Consider the following 19,738-nt stretch of genomic DNA (forward strand, 5'->3'; position numbering starts at 1 on the left):
GTGGGCGGTGTCTTTTATTACTACAGCCACTTCTTTGGAGTGTTAGCCGATCAGTTCTGGTTTTTTATTTAGGTTTTTTTTTTCCTTTTCTTTTTTTCCAAATAGGGTTTCCCTACACAGTCCAGGCTAGCCCTGAGCTTTCCATCTTTCCACTTCGGCCTCCCCAGTGCTGGGATTTCAGGCATGTGCCATGATTGGTCTTTAGGTGCATTCAAAATAAGAAATTCTTTTGAGATTTTTATTTTATAATAATAATAACAAAAGGGATTTTTTTTTTAAGTGCCTTAAAGAATTTTAGTTCTGCCTAGCCCAAAGGGAGAGCAAAGGGAAAGCCAGTGAGTGAGTGGATACACTCTACAGTCCCACCTCTTCTGGGGATATCGTGTGTTTATGAGTGGGAACAAGTGAAAGACACCTTTTCCCAGTCGCTGGATCGAAGGGCTCAAGTTCTCTACGAGGACAGCAGCTGCAGTGAAGGACAGCGGACTGTGATCTCTCCCACACCTCCAGGCCTCTCTAGCCGGGGCTGACCAGGCAGAATATCCATCCATGGAGGAGGCAGGAGACTCCTGCTGGCCTGGGGGCATTTCTTACAGGGTTGGTTGTCAGAGGTGGTGAGATCAGTAGTTTCTTCTTACCCTTTTACCACACAGAACCCAGGGGCACTGCCAGGTTTGGTGGCAATGGAGAGCTGGAGGCAAACACACCTTTATGCCAGAAACCTCACATAACTCTATGAGTTCAGGGCTAGCCTGGTCTACGCTGTGACACCTTGTCTCAAAAATGTACACACAATGGGTGGTGGTGGTGCAAGCCTTTAATCCCAGCACTCAGGTGCATCTCTGTGAGTTGGAGGCCAGCCTTGTTTACAGAGCAAGTTCCAGAACAGCCAGGGATACACAGTGAAACCCTGTCTGGAAAAAAGCAAAACAAAACAAAACAAAACATAATCTAAACACACAAACAAACAAAACCTAAACCCTGAAGAGGCATGTTTGAAGCCAAAGACACCTGAGCTGCAATGACCCAATGCTCCCCATTCCTGACCTGTCAGACAGCATAGCACCTACCAGCACACAGCTTATGATTGGCTTCCTCCTTTACCGGGGATAAAAAACCCCTACAGCCCTTCTTGAAAACAAAGGTGTTGCAGGAGAATTAGGGAAAACAATTTATAAGTGCTTGAGAGACATCACCAGGAAGGATTCTTCAAAGACAAAGCCACTGGCAGCACACTAAAGCACAAAAGGAATTAGTATTTTTCTCGATTTGGGGTAATCTTCAAACTTCTCATGGTACCACCTAAAATGAGAAAAAAAAGGGTTTAAGAACCATTTCATTTTGTCATTTAAGCATCTTCAAAGATGGTAACAAAAGTGATTATGCAAGAAGTACCTAGGGTTTTTTGTTTTAAACATTTAAAAATTTGTACACACACACACACACACACACACACACACACACACACACACACACACACGGTAGTCAGAAGACAACTTTCTGGGAACTGGTTCTCTTTTTCTACCATGTAGGTACCAGGGATTGAACTCAGATCCTCAGGTTTGGTGGCAAACTCCTGAGCCTTGCCTTGTCAGCCCTAAGTTTTGTTGTTGTTGTTGTTGTTTGTTTGGTTGGGTTTTTTTAAATTTTTTTTTTAGCACTAAGGACTTTGTTGTTTATGAATAATTTCACATACTGAAGTGCGTCTCAGAAGTGACCTGGGTAATTCAGCTTTCCTTTTGGAGGGGTACTGACATGTCCTAAAAATACAACTGGTAATGTCTACCATTCAGCTCTTCACTTGAATTTCCAGTGCACCAAGGCAGGCAGCCAACTGGGGAGGCTGACGACTGAACGGGCCGAGTGAGGATGGAAATGAAGGAGCCAGTTGTGCCAAATGCCTGTAGCTGCAGCCACTTGAGAGGCTGGGTTGGAGGGTGGCCAGCTTGAGCAACTGTGCATGAGACCTCATCTCCAAAACATCTTTTTTTTTTTCTTTATAGGATTTAGAAATAGTAAAAAAAATGGTACAAAAGAAGCTAAGCAGATTACCGATGACAAAGGAAAACAATTATTTGCTAGTGTAGCAGAAAGATAAGACAATGGACAGAAGTGGGGGCGGGGATGTACTGCTGTTTTTGGCGAGTCTGACTGTAGTCTACTAACACAGAAATGATAACCTATGGGGTCCTCCACCACAGTCAATGTCACATGCTGTCTATGCCCTAGGAAAGATGACGAGAAGCTTGCCAGGGCCTCTGCATCCCCTGGACCTCTCTGGCATGAAACCCAGTGACGGGGGCCTTTTCCAGAGGTTGCAAAGAGTCAGCAGTGGAAAAAAGGTACCCACTTCACAAGGCGACCATGGACGCAAGCCTGCTAGGGGCTCTGACGCTCAGCACAGTTCCTTCCCTAAGAGGCCCTGGGGGTACCTGTGCAGGACACCCCACGTTGATAAAGAGATTGCTTCTGTCTACTGAATGACAGTGGTCTCGGGAGGGCAAGGGCCGAGCCATCAGGAAAGCACCAGCTGGCAAAGATGAGAGTGTGCACTGGTTATGTGGTTTGGCACACTGCTGGGGGCCACTGTACAACTTTGGCCACTATGAAGTTGAAGGCCTCTGAGGTAAAGGTGATATTTGTTTAATAGTCTGAAAAACTGTTGCACAGGCAGGACATATGCTGGTTAAATGATTAAAGAAGACTTTCCGATTTATATATCTGCATATATGTATAGATAGTTTTAAAAAGTCGTATTTTTTCCCCTTGTTTTCCATCCCTGGAACCAAAGCTGTCACCTCTATGACCGAGATCAGGCCTGGCTCCTGCTTTCCAGTGGTCTTATCATTGCTGACTGAGCTCATGACCCAACACACCTCTGCAGGAAAGCAATTGCCCACCTCGTCATGCTCAGTTTATGCCAATCAGTCTTCAATCTGCTTTCCAGCTATTGTTTGTATGGCTCCCAAACATGCCTAAGGTCTCAGCTTCTCTGCAGCAGGTCCTCATGATGGACTTATCTTCATGTCCTGAAGGGCTGAGCAACTGGCCAAGATGCCACAGATCACTTGTTTTGAGCCTTGGGCTGGAGAGGCAGTGGGAATAGGCAGCATTCCACAAACACATTCTTTCTTGTCTTCCTTTTTCTAAATCACTACTGTGAAAATTCCATTACTATGTCCTGAGGACACACTGAGGTGGGACATGGAACTTAATAAACAGGTTAAACATTACAGTATTTTAATATCTCCCTCACATTTCAGTAAGTTTCCCCTGTGGCTGATCTTCCGGCTCGAGCGTTTTGCATGAACAAGCACATGTCTGTATCTAGACACTTGATGGAGAGTTGTGATCTTTCATGTACTCAGTGCTTTGCCAAGTACGTATGGCTGCTCAGGCTCCTGGAGAGGGAAATCTCCCCTTACATTTCTTCAAGTTTTTCCCTCAAAAGGGTACACGTATTAGCAAGCTGCAACAGCTAGTGGCCTGGGGGTTGACCGTCAACACGAGCATTTAGAAACTGAAATTCCCACACTGTTATTACGCTTTCGCTGGCAAGCAACACTATTTTGATGAACTGCCATGAAGACAAAGCTGGGAACTGATCTTGGAAGTGCTTTCTTCTGAGTGATTTATCTGACGGTTTAGTTGCTGGGCTTACGGGGGTATTTAAAAAATAAATAAGCTAGCCCTATGATTCCATGCTTGTACTCTTGGCTACTTGAGAGGCGGATGCAATGAGATGTTTAATTCCAGACCAGCCAAGGTAACATAACAAGATCACCCAAAGGGATAACAGTCCTCAGTTTGTAAGGCCAGTGATTTCTGGAAACGCCTTCCCAGAATGGAATTACTCTTTAGGATTTGGAATTATGCCCCACCGACATCCATTTAAACAATGGATGGCAGAAGTACTTTCAGCTCAGAAATTCCCCTGCACATGATGAAGGCCTGAGACAGGAACTGGCTAAGCAGAGAAACGTCTTCAGTTCTCAGGCCAGAAGGGGGCGCTCTGGTTTCTGAGCTCCTCTTAGACGAGTACCCTGTCTGGAATCTGAGATGGTAGGACAGAAACTAGAGCTTGGATGCTGATTCTCTCCTGGTGGACACGCTTGTAATGCATCCCCCAACTTTGGCCCATTTTCTAAGCGATTTTAAGCGCCTTATTTTTACGGGGGAAAATGTCGTGGTGGCTTCAGATGCCACTGAGGTTATCAGGGCTCTGCCGAGGCCGACTAAGAAAGGGATATGCTCCCAGTCGAAGGAATGGAATCTATGGCCTTGCTTGGGTGGAGCCTTACATTCTGATCTACTCCAATGAGTAGAACAGTTCATACTATTGACTCCTTCATTAAAAGTTCATCCAGTTGGGCCTGTTAGTCACTTGGCCAACGGGAAGTTAAAGAGACAGGAGGGATAATGAACCCTTAACGAGACAATCTACTTTTCCCTCGGAGAAACCCCGTCCTCGGGGAGGCTGCTTATGCTACTACCATGGTGCAGCTCTAAGTGTGCCCACTCTTCAGAATTGAAAAGTGTAACTTCCGTTTTCTTCTTTTTTTCTTTCAGTTACTGGTCGAAGCCTAAGCCTGCTGTCTTGGGCACCTTGCACATTCTCGCTCTTTCTCTGATGCTGCCCTTTGGTGGTGCAGCTGCCTGCTGCTCTGTAAGCTTCTGGCATGGCTGGAGACTCCTCCCATTGCTGGTCTCTCCTCCGTACCCTCCCCACACCCCCATCCCCCCCACCCCACTCCCCACCCCGCCACAAAGCGCCACGATGCACAGCTTGCTACCCTGTTATTTTTCTCTCAAGTCCTAATGAAGCTGTCTTCCAGCCTCCTCCTGATGCCACTTTTAGATGTCTTATTGATGAGACTGAGCACCCAATGAAGGGACCCTGATTTCCCTGGCAACACAAAGAATGCCTTGGGATCTTCACTAGCAAGGCTTTCATTCGGAAAACTGGATTATTTATTTCCCATTTTGTATGTCCCATATTCAGATGTTGAGAGGGACTTTCTTGGTCCCTGTTTTGTTACAGAAAATTGCTCCACAATGGACTCGACCACGTCTTGCTCAATCTCCCCTAATCCAGTTTTCAAAAGCATGAATGATCATGTGTCTAATTAGAGAGAAGCCACCATTCAGTTTTCCCATCAGATACTGCAGAGGTAAAGAATGGCAACGTGCCTGGATGAGATGACAGCCGTACTAGGCCATGGTCCCTCTGCACAGGGAGCCTGGGGCTGGAAACGGAGGAGGGGCACCAAGAGCAACAGGACTCCAGGAGGCCAGGTTCAGCGCCTACGCTGCAGGGTGCTGTAAAACCTGCTCATGCATACTTAGTGTACAGTGGATACATTCCCATGCAGTCTTATTCCAGGTCATCTATCAGAGACCTCTGGAGACTCCAAAGGCCAAACTTCCTGAAGGCTCGGTCAATTTAAAATGTGTCAGTCTGATGTGTCATGTAGTGCTGGCAAAGCAGCAGAGCTCAGTAGCATGAGGTCCTTCCTCCCTGACAAGCCTGAACCATAGTTGTGACAGGCATGCTCCCGCTGAAGGACTTCGCCCACCAGCTCCTGGTGGCCCCAGCTGTCGGACCTCTCTGTCTCTAACTCCATGTGATATTCTCCTCTGGGTAATGCACCTGTGATAAGCATCCCCACTCTAGTGGCTTTGGCATACCAAGTTCCAGTACGACCTTGTTTCATGCAGTCACACTTGTGACTGTGCACAGGGACTGGGATCAGAACTTTCTGCCCTCCAGGAGAGTTCAGTCACCATAGTAACCCTGTTTCTCACTAAAGGAGAGTTGGTGGGACATGGGCAGACCAGGGATGTGAAAGTCAGCTTCCTGAAGTGGAGGTAGGGATCTAGAGAGGACCTACAGAGGAAGCAGGGAGACTGAGTGACCCTATAAGATGCCCAGACTACCAAGCCAGTGTCCATTTAATAGACTTCCAGCCTTAGACTTCTCCCACCCTGAATGTAAATCTCCATGGCGTGGTCTTCTGTCTTTCCCAGTTCAATTCTTTATTCATGCCAGGGAATGAACGTGGCAATTCCCCAGACACCTGTCACCCCCATATCTTGGGGTCTCCTGTCCAGGATTTCGGAACACAGTTGTATACCTGACTGAAAACTGAGAAGCATCCGAAGTGACTGCGGCCCACTGGGTATTCCAGGAGGCCCTTTAAGCAAGGGGCTACCCCAACCATGACTAGTGTGGTGGAACCCCAGGTGAGCCCCCACCTCCACTGGGAGTAAGGACAGTAGGAATCTGGGCTCCAACAGCACAGAATCCAAGTGACCTGTGGTTAATAAGAGACCGGTGTCATTGCAGTGACTCTTGTGTGAGTATGTCAGAACACAGACGCCATGGTCCCACGGAGGCCAAAGCTGAAAGTCACGCTGGTAGCTGACATCGGTGGTGTATAAGTCTCGCACATGGTACTACTGTAGATGACCACCAAGGACTGCAAAGCTGGCCTGAGTCAATGGGATGAACTATGTGTGTTGTGGAGAGCAGAGTCAGTGAGGCATAGCCATTTGAGCCCTTCCGAGCCCAGGAGATTGTGGGTGAATCCCAGATACTGGGTAATGAGCTATTTATACTGTTGGGCTTTTGTTTTGCTGTGATCTGGTTGTAACTGCGCCCTGGTTCTTCCCTCTTGGAATTAGGATAAGAATTGTTTCTGAGTTGGTTGGAGGACGGGTCCCAAAATGAGGCAGCTAAACCTTGGTTCCCTAGCTCATCTAGTAGGTGAACGGGCTAATGAATGGGCATCTCTCTGCCTCCTTCTGTGCCTAGCTCTGCACGGCTTTGTGAACATAGGTAAATACAGCTGGAATGGGCAGCTGCTGAATAGGCCAGCAAATGTGGCTGTTGGCCTAGCTCAAGAGCTGGTGCGGTTTATTAAAGGAGGGAACTGAGGGGTGACAGAGCACTGAGCCATGGGTGAGGTGTGGACATCCTGTGGATGACTTCTCCTGGGCACAGACTAGAAGGAACTAGCTGCTCCCTGCTCACAGATTGGACATCCCTGTTCAGGTGGACAAGGCAACTCAAGTGTCAAAAGGTGACTCTGACCCAAGATCTCTCCATCTCCTCGCCCCTAGCTCACTGTAGGCAGGCAAACTGGTTTCAAGAATTCCTTGCCAAGCTGCTTTGGCCATGGTGTTCCATCACAGCAATAGTGACTCTACTAGGATGACATGCTATGCAAAAGGTCAAAGTTTATCACACTGACGTCAAAACATCTGCTCAAATCAATGGAGTCCGCACTTCATAACAATTACAAGGACCGGCTCAAAAAAAAAAAAAAATCAAAATTTATCGAAGTTAAGTTTTATCTAATATTACACAGTAGCTAAGCATATCAAACTGGTATATTGATCTTCTGGGTGTTCAACAACCATGCTGAGGCTAAAAAAGGACTATTTCTCCCCTCATCCTCCAAGGTCAAGTGGGTTCCAAGGGACCATGAGGCATCTCTCAGAACATCCTGTAACTGTGGGGAGTTACCTGGAGACCCCACCTAGTAAGCTCTAACCAGTGTCTGGTCTACAAAGAGGAGGATCAACCCAGAGGAGACATCCCCTCCACGTTTCTGAGTGAGGCCCCAGCGAAGGAGGGCCTTTGATTTTGACTCATCTTCATATAGATGGAGTAAGCAATAAAAGGAAAAGGCGGGGGGGGGGGGGATGGAGGCTCCTCTGAAGCCAAGTCATCCTCGAGAACCAGACCCTTAAAGTGGCCTTGATACTAAAAGGTAGAAGAAGCTGGTTCTGGCCACAGGTTTGATCCTAAACACCCAGCAGGAAGGGACAGCTTGGGGTATGGCTGTGACTGGCATGCTATCTTTGGAGTTTTAGGGGATCATACTCCCTGGACAACTGGGCTCAATTCATCATTTCAACATCTACTGAAGCCAAGAGAGACAGGTCCACTACTGTTTTAACCCAATAATTGAACAGCGGTTACATTTCTTCTCTCTCTCTGAGGCATCGCTCACTGTGGTTCTAGGCACTCCTGTAGCTACTACCAACATGCTTAAAAGTAGATCCGGGGTTCATCACTCTCAAGACCAGCCTTGGATGTGGGGACATTTTGGGTAACTGCTGGCCTACTCTGGGTGATACTAAAGTGGTCTCCAACAGTCTTCTCTCCACTCCGTCTGGCCCTTTGCTTCTAGAGATGGTTCTGCAGAAAGAGCCCAAGACACAACTGCCTGCCAGAATTTTATCAAAGCCACAAGGACCAGCCCAGGAGTCACCTCATAGGAGTTCTTTCTCTTTCAGACCTGCACCATGGGTAGACTCTGCCCCTGCTTAGCATGAAGCCACTACAGCAGCCATTGCCCTGACAGGGTAGGTGTGGGTCTCTGAGATGGGGGGATGCAGGAGAGTTGGAGGGACGTAAGTAGACTGGGAAAGTGAGCACGATTACTTGTCCCCAGAACACACTGTGAGGTGAGACAGTGGAAGGCACGGGGGCAGGTATCTGAACTATCACTAGGAGAAAGGGGAAGCCCTATAAAATACTCAGCCAGAGTCCATTTAACAGGCTTCCAACCTAGGTTTCTCCCATCCCAGCAGGACGAAGCTCTTCCTTTTCCTCTCTCTGAAGCTAGGTCAATGGACCTGGCAACCCCATAGGCAACGAGCAGCTCCCTATTTTTTGTTTTTTCGAGACAGGGTTTCTCCGTGTAGTTTTGGTGCCTGTCCTCGATCTCACTCTGTAGACAAGGCTGGCCTTGAACTCACAGAGATCAGCCTGTCTTCGCCTCCAGAGTGCTGGGATTAAAGGCGTGGGCCTGGCAAGCAGTTCCCTCTTTACCCTGTTTTTTTGGCCACTTGATAATGTAAGTCTATTTTATAAACCTTTGTCCTGGGTACTTGCCCTTGTTTCTTTATACCTCTCTGCCTTTCTCAGCAGCTCTGGGGGTTTTCAGGTCGTGGTAGTTTGAATGAGATTGATTTCATCACATAGGTATAGTGATATTTTATTTGTATTGAAATGTGGTTTTATTTGTATGTCAATAAAGTTGTCTTGAGGTCAGAGCAAGCCAGAGCAGAAGCTGGGCGGTGGTTGTGCACGCCTTTAACCCCAGCACTTGGGAGGTAGAGCTAGGCGGATCTCTGTGTGTTCAAGGACACAGCCAGCATGGCAGACACATGCCTTTAATCTCAATACCAACCATAGAAGACCTGGAGGTCTGTACAGACAGGCAGAGACAAGGAGGTCATGTGGCTGGGTTTACAACCAATGAGAAAACAGAACAGAAAGTCTTTAAATAGACAGGACGCACAGAAGTAGGTCTCTTGCGGAGAGGAAGAACCGCAGAAGCGGTGAAGGGTAAGGTTTTCCGCTTTGGCTCTGACCTCGTGGTTTTTAACTCTGCAATCGGTTCTGTGTTTCTTATTTAACAAGCCAGATACATCTACACATAGGCTCATATACTTGAATGCTTAGTCACCTGGGAATAGCAGTATTTGAAAGGATTAGGAGGTGTGACCTCATTAGAGGGAGTAAGGGTGGGCTTTGAGGTTTCAAAAGCCCATGCCAAGTCCAGCCACCCCCCACCCATCCACTACAGATCAGGATGTGGCTCTCTACTGCTTCTCCAGTGGCTGCCTGCACGCCACCCACCGTTCTCTCAACCAGGATGATCACGGACTAAGCCTCTGAAACCATAAGCCAGTTCCCAGTTAAATACTTTCTTTCCTAAGTGTGGCAACAGAGCAGTGACAAAGGCACAGTCTCTGGCTCCGATCCACTTTGGTCATGACACCGACCTCCCAGCACCAAGGAGGACCCCAAGGCAGCAGGGCCTGCTCCTTCGGCTCTGTCCTTGAAGCGGTGGGACTGGCAGCTCAAATTCATGTTAGCATTACGGAAGACTAGCCTGGAAATGGTCATGCGAACAGAGTGCAAAGATGTGTTTTTAAAACTTACTGGTGATGCTGCCTTGCCCTGGTGAACAACGTGCTGAATGTGAACAGAGCAAACACTGTGGCCTGGAGGGACCAGCTGGCCAGCGCAAAGCCACACCACTCCATGATCTCCCCAAGGTAGTTGGCTGCAGATACGTATTCAAACAAGCCTCCTAGATGGAAAGAGAGAAAAGCAGAAAGGTGACTATTTGCAGAACATACACGCAATAGTTGGAAAAAGCCCTTGGCAGAATGTTAACAGCAAGGTTAGTGAGATGGAATGACAGACCAGGAACAAGGGACTAAAGACAATATAGGCCTTTACTTAGAGGAGAGAAATTTGCAAAATTTTACTTCCTACACAGGATATACACAGGGTGGGGAGTGGGGGTAGGGGAGTAGGGGGCGGCGGAGGTCAGCTTTCCACGCAACAGCACTGGAGTCAGGCTCTGAGCCGACAACCATATGGAGGGGAATGGTGGCTCTTGGTTTGGGCTGGGCACCACGGGAAGGAGTGGGAAGCAGAAAGAAGAAGAACCAGGAAGGTGTCAGAGCAGGAGGCAGAGGTCACAAAAAAGACTAGGAGCTGATCACAGCCAGCCCGGAGTCTGGTTGAGACAGGTTTTGCTAAGAAAGTCACTCCAGGCCACTGCTGTCCTCTGCCAGCAGGATTTGGAAACAACCCTTTCTGTGGTAAATTTTAGTAGCTGACTTTGGAAAGCAGCATACATTAGGAGAGACGGCAATGTTTGGAAGGGGTCCTGTGGGAAGAAAGCTATGGTGTGTGCAGAAAATGGCCACCATAGCTTTCTTCCCACAGATATTTAGGGCCTAAAGACTGCTCCCTTGGAGAGACCTCCCATCAAGACGAGCTAACCCCTCCCTCCTTGATCCAGTCATACACCATACTCCCTAGCTCCTCAGCCCTATGCTCTCGATAACCTCCTCTCTCGGTTCAACTGTATACAATAAACACAATGAGCATCCAGAGGGCTGCAGTTTCACCATGAGAGAGCCCAGTCCCCTGGAACTGTGTAAGGACACAGCACTGAGGGAGAGGGAGGCAGAAAGAGAAGAGGGTAAGTGATCTAACATATGCTTAAAAGTCAGTTCCAAATTCTAGGGCTTTTAGTGTAGTGTGTGTGTGTGTGTGTGTGTATGTACACACACGTTTCTCAGGTTCTGTGCTTCTAAGAATTCCTGTCTGCATGCATGTGTGGCCAGAGTCCAGGGGGTTGTGAAGGATAATTTGCCACTTCAGACCCTTTCTTGGGATGACACTGTCTCACTCATCTACTTAGGAAAAGAAGTCAGACATGGTTGTACATGACTGTTACCTTAGCACAGGATACATGAGATCTTATCTTAGAAAGTGATCAGGGACTCAGGGTACATAGGTAGTGTCTAGGGGAGAGGCTGGAGCCTCGGGGTCGGGATCAGCGTGCAAGAAAGGGCCAGAGGTTGGGAGTGCGGCCAAGTGCTGCCAAGCTTGATGATCTGAGTTCAACCCCCAGAACCCACAGGATGGCATCGGAGAACTGACTCCCATGAATTGGCCTCTGAGCTCCACACATGTGGTGCAGCATGTGTGTGCCCCTCACACATGTATACATACCCACACAATAATAATAATTAAAAATGAGAAAAATTCCCCAAATCCTCAAAGTGGGCACCTCTGCAGCCTCCCTTCAAATGCCACACTACTCTAACCCAGGGTGAAGGCCGCAACAGGACACTAAGGGGCCTTTCTCTTAAGTGTCCAGTGTGTAGAGTTTATTATCTGGTAGAAGCACGTAAGTTTGAGGGCAGGGGCTGGTGAGCACACAGATAGCTAAGAATCCCAGACACCCCTCTGCTAGGTGTTGTCCCTTTAAATCAGGCAGCATAAGGACATGGGCATGTCAAGTGTGTGTAAAATGTCATAAATGAATGCACTGCCCGATGCATAAGTACTATAAAGCAGGTCAGATGGCATAGTCACTTGCCCTGTAAGCACAGGACTTGGTTTCAATCCACACCACCCACATGCAAAGCCAGGCATGGGAACATACACTTGTAATCTCAGTTTGGGAGACATGGAGACAGGAGGACCCCTGGGACCTGCTAACCAGCCAATCAAGCGTGTATGTGTTTTTAAAAATATTTTAACAACATCAACAACAACAACAAAAGCAGTAGGTTGTCCCTGTCACCTATAGCCCACAGCACTTGCCCTTTATCCCAATCTGGGTTTTGTGGTCTGGGCACCTTCTCTGCATCTACATGTGAGGACAAGCTGGGATCACATGTCTACATCTATGCCTGACTCTTTACTGACCCACTAAGTAAACTCATTTGGCCTTGGCTCCTGACACTAGAGTAACTCTCAGCTCTGGTAAATAACTCTGCAGGGTTGAGTGTGACTCAGTCTTTAAGCACAGACCCCACCAGGCATGAGAAAATGTGGCCATGTCAAGTGTCACGTTGGAAAAGCCTTTTGAAACTCAGAGCCTGCAGGAAGTTGGTCAGTTTAAGACTCAGAGCTGTCACAGCACCTTGGTGGCCACACCCACCATGCGCTGGGGCCCCTCAAGCCACTGAGAGAGTATATGCAAGGGATGCTAGGGGAAAGCCACCAAGCACAGGATTCTCCAGGTGCAGCTGAGGGCTTTCTGTCAGTTTCCCCTGGTGTGTGGTGAGCGCTTCTGAAAGGCAGGCTTGAGGCTTGGGCTCCTCCGCTAAGGCTTTCTCATGGTTGTCAGAGTGTGTTCTGTGTCCTCTGACAGGTCCCAAGCCCCCTGAGCCCTGCTTTGCTTTGTGCAGCTATCAGGAAACCAAGTCTCTCAGGCTCCATTTCTTCCTCTCTTTTCAGTTCCATCCTTTATGTCCTTCTGTGGGAGCTGCTGGCTGTTTTGTTGTCCTTGGTGTGCATCTTAACTTCAAGGGTTAGACATGATGAACTTTAGAGATGTCCTGCCTGGCCTCCAGGTTTCCACCTTGCCCTTTTCTGCGCTCCTGGCATCTGCTGTTGTCTGGGAGACACCAGCCTTTGCTTCTCTGCCTAACTTGTTCTAAGACCAGCATGGAGTGTTGTGGGATATTTGTACACTATGTGAAGATGTATTTGCTGTGATTGGTGTAGTATAGTAAGAAGCTGAATGGCCAATATTGCTAGGCAGAGAGCATATGTGGGATTTCTGGAGAGAGAAAGGAAGAAGAAGAGAATCTAGGTTCACAGGAGATGCCAGGAGACACAGAGAGGAAAGAGGAGTTACAAGATGGAAGAAAGTAATGGCACGTGATAGGATGCAGATTAATATAAATGGGTTAATTTAAGTTGTCAGAGCTAATGAGGAACAAGCCTAAGCTGTAGGCTGAGCTTTCATAATTAATAAGAAGTCTTTGTGTCGTGATTTGGGAGCTGGTTGGTGGGACAGAAAAGACTTGTTACATATGGTGTCCAATATGGAAGCTCGACCATCCAAACATAGGGCCTGAGAATGCTAAGCAAAGTTCTGATGTGGACAAGAAGCTGGATGTGGATTCCTAGTTCTGCAGTCCTCAGGTGGACCAGTGCTTGGTGGCATACAGAGACATGGCACATGGCCACCACCTGCAGCCTGGAGCCAGCCGCCAGTGTCATGCACCAGCGCCATGTGTTAAACCAGAGATATGCAGAGGCTGGCATAACTGTTGAAGGTTTGTCTTGAGGTCAGGGAATACTGCAGATGTGCAGAAAGTCAGGTCCAGACTGAGGAAACCTCTGAACAGGTAGAATATGCTTTAAAATGTGCTTAGATGCTTAAAAAAAAAAAAAAAAAAAAAGGGAAAATAGGTATAGACAGTCATAAAATAATTTTAAAATAATAAGGTTTTAAAAAAGAGAGTAAAGTAATATAAAAAAAATAAGCCACGTAAGGATGAAAAATATTATAACACAGGGTGTTTGGACCTTACATGGTGCTTTGTTTATTTTGAATTTTTGAATGCTAATGAACAGAGAACTACAGTTTCTGAGAGACACTTGATTGTAGGAGAGACTTCTGAATTAAACCAGCCTAGATACTTTAGGGATGTCTTGGCTTCAAAATGGAAGTTGGACAATATGTTGTGTTTGGGGAGAGGTTGTGCTTTTGTTTCCACAGGAGACAAAAAAACTATAGATTCCTTTTAAGTTAATCAAGGTCAGATTTGATGGGTAGTGTGTGGGGGGAGACCTTCTGAGGATATTGGTTACAGACATGAGGGAAATTTAGGAAACACTACAGGACAGGTGAAGTATATGTTGATCCCTTGACATGGGAACAGCTCTAAGACTGGATGAGATATGGTAAATCTTGCTGGCTACAGATAGAGAGGTGGTCTTTAAACACTTCAGAGACCTACAGAATGTGTCATTTAAAATGTTTTAATAACATAAGGCTTTTCATGACAGCAAGACACATCTGCTCCTGACAGCACCAATTTACCTCAAAAGAGAATGATGGGCACTGAAGAACCTCAATATGGAATTTGCTTTTATTGTGGCAAAGTTAGCCACTGGGCAAAAAAACTACCTTTCCCTCAACTGCTGACAGCGTGCTGTCCAAACTGGACAAACAGGACAGAAAAGAAGATGACTGACAAACCTTGCCAAGACAAGGTAGAGCAGTCCTTCAAAATTCATGCTTTGCAGAGAAGTCTGTCAGATAGTCTAGGCCTGTAGGCCAAAGACGGATGGCTCCAACGTGGAGGAGGGAGCTTGGGTGATGGTCCAGGCAGCCAGCTGTTTCTGTCATTTCTATAGTTTTGGAAGTTGTTTGTTCTGCACTTCCTGTTTACTCAGGTAATATTATATCCTTCTCAGGTCTCTGATGGAGTTGAAGATAATATAGTTATAGTTAAAGTTTTCCTTGCTACCAAATTCAGAAAAGAAAATTTCATAAGAGGTATAAAGTGTGTAAGGTTAAGAGACATAAAAGCTTAAATTGTTTATCTAAAAAAAATGTTTTGAGATCTAGAATGAGAGTTTTGGGTTGGTAATACAAGTTAGGATAGAAAGTGAATTAGGTATAAAAGTTTGAACTCACTAAGATAGAGTAGATAGTACAGTACTTTCTCTGAATTTGCCAAATACAAATGGACTGGACATTATGAATGTAATTCTTACCTGAACACTCTTCTTATTGTATATAGTTTTGCTATGCTAGAGTTAAAACACTTCTTTTTGATTTAGACAAAAAGAGGGAAATGTGGGATATCTGTATACTGTGTAAAGATGTATTTGCTGTGACTGGTGTAATAAAAAGCTGAATAGCCAGTAGCCAGGCAGGAGGTATAAATAGGGTTTCCAGGGAGAGAAAGGAAGAAGAGGAGAATCTAGGCACAGAGGAGATGGCAAAAGACATGGAGAGGAAAGAGTAGGTACAAGACAGAAGAGAGGTAACGCCACATGATAGAACACAGATTAACATCAATGGGTTGACTTAATTGAGCTAGTTAGGAACAAGCCTAAGCTATAGGCTGAGCTTCCATAATTAATAAGAAGTCTCTGTGTCATTATTTGGGAGCTGGCCAGTTGGACACAGAAGGACTTGGTACAGTGGGGACATGCTGCTTCAGACAAGGAGCCAGTCCCTCCTCACAGCAGGATGACGGCTGCTCTGGCTGTAGCAGGTAGGGAACCAGGCATGAAGCCAGCAGAGCTCTGTTGGCATCTAGCCAATGGGTGCTGATGCTGCAGCTGTTTCATTTATGTCCCCATAGACAAGCCACACTGGGATTTCAGCTGCAATTTCCTTCGCCCAGCGAGAGGCATTCCTGTTCAGACATGCATGTTCCGCGGCCATTTTCTCCTGCAGCATGTTGGCAGAGGTGTCCTGACTTTCTCTTTCTTGTTCTTCAGGTTTCAACATGTTGGGTTAGGACATAAATATGCAACTGGCATCAAGAAATGAAAGACGCTGGTGGTGGTAGCATAGGACTTTGATACCAGCCTTTGGGCAGCAGAGAACAGAGCTCGAGGCCAGCCTGGTCTATATAGCGAGTTCCAGGCCAGCCATGGATACACAGTGAGAACCTGGAATGATGTAGAAGGAAAAGGGGTAAGGACAGACGTTTTGCTGGCATCTCTGCGGCCGTGAGCTGGACAAGCTGCTGTATGCGATGGCCCTCTGGGCAGAACAACAAGGCAGTAATAAAAGCCTGGGTAGGCTGGGCGGTGGTGGTGCAGGCCTTTAATCCCAGCACTTGGGAGGCAGAGCCAGGCGGATCTCTGTGAGTTCGAGGCCAGCCTGGTCTACAGGGCAAGATCCAGGACAGGCACCAAAACTACACAGAGAAACTCTGTCTCGGGGGGGGGGGGGGGGGGGGGAGCCTGAGTAGACAGGAAGTCATGGCATTTTGGAAGTTTCAGAACTGGTGAGCTAAGGTTGGCTGGTAGCTCTCACTATTTCCCTGATCTCTGAGACTTTCACTCCTGTATTTGGCTCCATGTTCTTTATTTAATAAGACTGTTTAGAAATTGGGCTACAGAAGTCAGCACTTAGGTAGCTCAGGAATCTCTGGAAAGCAATAGGGCTCACAAGGCGCCCCTCAAACTGCAAAGGCAGTCATTGCAGGGGAGGGCCCATCAAGCTGCCAGTGAGCACGTCAGACAGGGGAACGCAGCTGTAGTGAGTCACCACCCAGGCTGGGGTGGCCTTGGGTGACACAGCCGCCTCTGAGTCACTCAGGCTCCTGCGAGCCATGCCAATCAACTCCCTGGTTCATTTAACCAGACTGGGGTAGAACCTTTCTTTGGTCTGTTTTCAGTGCCCTGCCTTGTCCACATGTGCGTGCACATCTTATTTTTGTTGTTAATCAACCTCATGTGCTTTCTTCGTCGAAGTTTTAGGTTCCCCTATGGCGCTGTTTTGTTTTCAGAAGCTCCATGGGTTGCATGCTCTGCAACCAACTCCTTTGCCCATCAGTGCCGTCTTTACTTTCAGATCTGCTCCGATCCAGTCCTCCAGTCCTCGGAACTCTGCAGCACAGTGTCCCAGTTCCTCTGGAGACCCACAGCTTTCACACTGCTTTTCCTCTGGCCAGGGTGCTGCCCTGAGGGCTTTGGGGTTAGGGTTGAGATCGGGCGCCTCTGGGGCTTTGCTGCAGGTCAGTGGCTGCACCATAACAAGACCACATGGAACATAACCCACAGCTTCAGGTTTTTCAGATTGACCAAGGGCCATGAATTTGGGTGAGCCTGAGGGGTACCAGTCACACACTGTCACACAGTGCCCTTTGAACTCCAGCACACACTCAGACTGTCTCCTGAAGATGGCTTTTCCTGGAAGCTCATGTCTTAGTCAGGGTTTTTATGGCTGTGAGAGACACCATGACCACAGCAGCTCTTATAAGGAAAACATTTAATTATGGGTGCTTGCTTACAATTTTAGATTTTCAGTCCATCATCATCATGATGGGGAGCCGGCAGATGTGGTGCTTCAGGAGTAACTGAGAGTCCTACGTCTTACAGACATGCAGGCCACAGGAAGCTGACTGTCACATGGAGTGGTATCCTGAGCATAGGAAACCTCAAAGCCCGCCCTCACAGTGACTCACTTCCTCTAACAAGGCCACACCCACTCGAACAAAGCCACATCTAACAGTGCCATTCTCTATGAGATTACCCATAATTATCAATTACATTTAAACTACCACAGCACACTAATGTACTCTTAAAAGGTTTTCTTAAAAACCCCATATAATATTTTATATAGTTTTCAAGAGGAAGATTCAGTCGAAGAAGCCATTCCATCACAGTGCTGAACATTAAGTACTGGAGCTGTGGTCTGAGAGTCCTCCTCATCCTGCCTCCAAGCACCAACACCCTCCACTGCTTAACCACCTCTCCCCAGAAGCCAGACGTGGCCCTCTGTACGAGGACAGTCCTAACTGTGGCACATACTGAAAACTTTCAATCCCTAAATAATGTGCTGTGAGTCCTCAGAGCTGAGACCTAAGGGTAGGTTGGCCACACGCAAAGCGACTTTGCTGGAAAGTCCTTCTCAGTACATACCCCTGGGTATTTTGTATCCAGTTTCCCCTGGTTTTCTCAGATTCCTCAGGATGTGGTCTGAATGGACATTTATCACCATGCCAATTAACCACAAGGCAAAACCTAAGGAATAAACAAGATTATTATGGTTAATGACTAGCAAGAGTTACGAAAGCCATGCTCAACTGAGCAGCACACCACAATTTGAGTCGGTGTGAGCATGAGTATGAGCCATGGCTGGCAACACCACCACAAACACCAGTGCTAGCCACAGCAATGGGCTGTTTCCTTAACCATGTTTATAGACATCTGCTCTCCCCAAACATCGGTGGTCTCAACCTGTGTTTTTAGCATGACAGGAATAGAAGACAGGACTTATGACACCGGGGAACTAGTGTGCAGGTATGTTTACCTCCCCTTTTCTTACGAAAATTACTTAATACTTACAGTGTTCTCTCCAGATAAGGAGAGGCAAATATTTACTGGCTACATACCCTACTCCTGAGGCATAGATCTAGGGTCCTAGCTATGGTCCTTTTCTCCCCCCTCCTTCCAGCTCTGTAGTGCATGTCCCTGACTTCAGCCCATCAACCTGCTCCCAGCTCCCCAGGCAGTTCCCCTCTGCCACTTGGCCACTCCTCCCCTCCCCTTCCACGCCCAGGGGCTAGAAACTCCATGGCTCTCGCTGGCACCCCAGCACCTAGGAGGTTCCTTTCCCAGAGATAGTTCTTCAAATCCTCAGGAGTTTTCTTGGTTTTATGAAGCACAGTGTGAGATTTTATTAAAAATATGTTCATATCTGCTTCAGCACAGAGGTTAGGAGAGAGGTTCTCAGATGTGGTTGTCATGGAAAGCAACGGCCTCATATCAGTTATTTTCTATCAGAAAAGGCAAAATGCCAAAACTCTGCTTAAAAAATAATGACTCTGATACAAAAAGGAAAAGTCTGATTTTTCTGAGATACTAAAAATGTGAAGGCCAAATAATGTTGCAACTGTTATCAGTGCAGGTGCACTCGGGAGAGTATCGAACCTTTGACCCGTTGCCAGGCCATGGGATGTCCTCATAGTACACAGACCATTTGGAGCAGGTTCCTGTGTTTCCTCATCCTGACTCTGCCACCAGACATATCATTTCCCCCCTAAACATATCAAATGCCATGACAAGGTTTACTATATGCTGGTTACTATAATGGACTCAGTAGTTCTTTTAACTTTTGGTCTTTAGACGTTTACATGATTTACTTGTTTTAGCTTTTAAATAAAGTCACAAAGAAAATCAGGTCATCAGGATCCCATACTTATTCACCCCATTTCCCTTCTGAGAGACTAGCTTTCCTCTAGGCTGAGACTTGAAGAAAACTACCATTTGTGTACATCCAAAATACACACTGAATTTAATTTGTGGGACTTGAGAAGCATATAAAGCCTTTAAAAATGTATCTGTGATGGTTAAAAATGGATTATCAACTTGACGGGATCCAGAAGCACCCAGGAGACAGACTTCTGGTCATGTCTGCATGGGTTAGCTGGAGTGAGACGATCCACTCTGAATGTGGGCAGCACCATCCCATGGCCTGGAGTCCTGGATTCCATAAAAGGAGAAAGCCTCCTTGCACCAAGGCTGCACAAAGTGTCTCACCGTAGGCACCAGGTTTCAAAAAGCCAGCTTGTGCACTAGGGACAGGTCCTGGTCACACTGCCTGGGGGCTCCCTAAACAGTTCAAGCTAAACAACTGTCTCGCTTATCCAGAGGGCCTAGTCCAGTACCATGGGGGCTCCTCAGCTATTAGTTCACAGTACA

The 19,738-nt window shown here is 47.1% G+C and overlaps 1 protein-coding gene across 1 annotated transcript in view; it reads right to left on the minus strand.

Moving 5' to 3' along the window:
- Positions 1-929: 929 nt before the first annotated feature.
- Srd5a1 (steroid 5 alpha-reductase 1) overlaps positions 930-19,738 on the minus strand; it is a 38,965-nt gene continuing 20,156 nt past the window's right edge. Inside the window, exons 3-5 of the mRNA XM_036206880.1 lie at positions 17,957-18,058; positions 9,962-10,112; positions 930-1,302 (exon numbers count right to left, since the gene is read on the minus strand). Coding sequence (XP_036062773.1) covers positions 1,236-1,302; positions 9,962-10,112; positions 17,957-18,058 — 320 coding nt within the window. The 3' untranslated portion in view covers positions 930-1,235. The remainder of the gene's footprint in view (positions 1,303-9,961; positions 10,113-17,956; positions 18,059-19,738) is intronic.

This window comes from Onychomys torridus, chromosome 15 (assembly GCF_903995425.1).
Source record: "Onychomys torridus chromosome 15, mOncTor1.1, whole genome shotgun sequence".
NCBI lineage: Eukaryota > Metazoa > Chordata > Mammalia > Rodentia > Cricetidae > Onychomys > Onychomys torridus.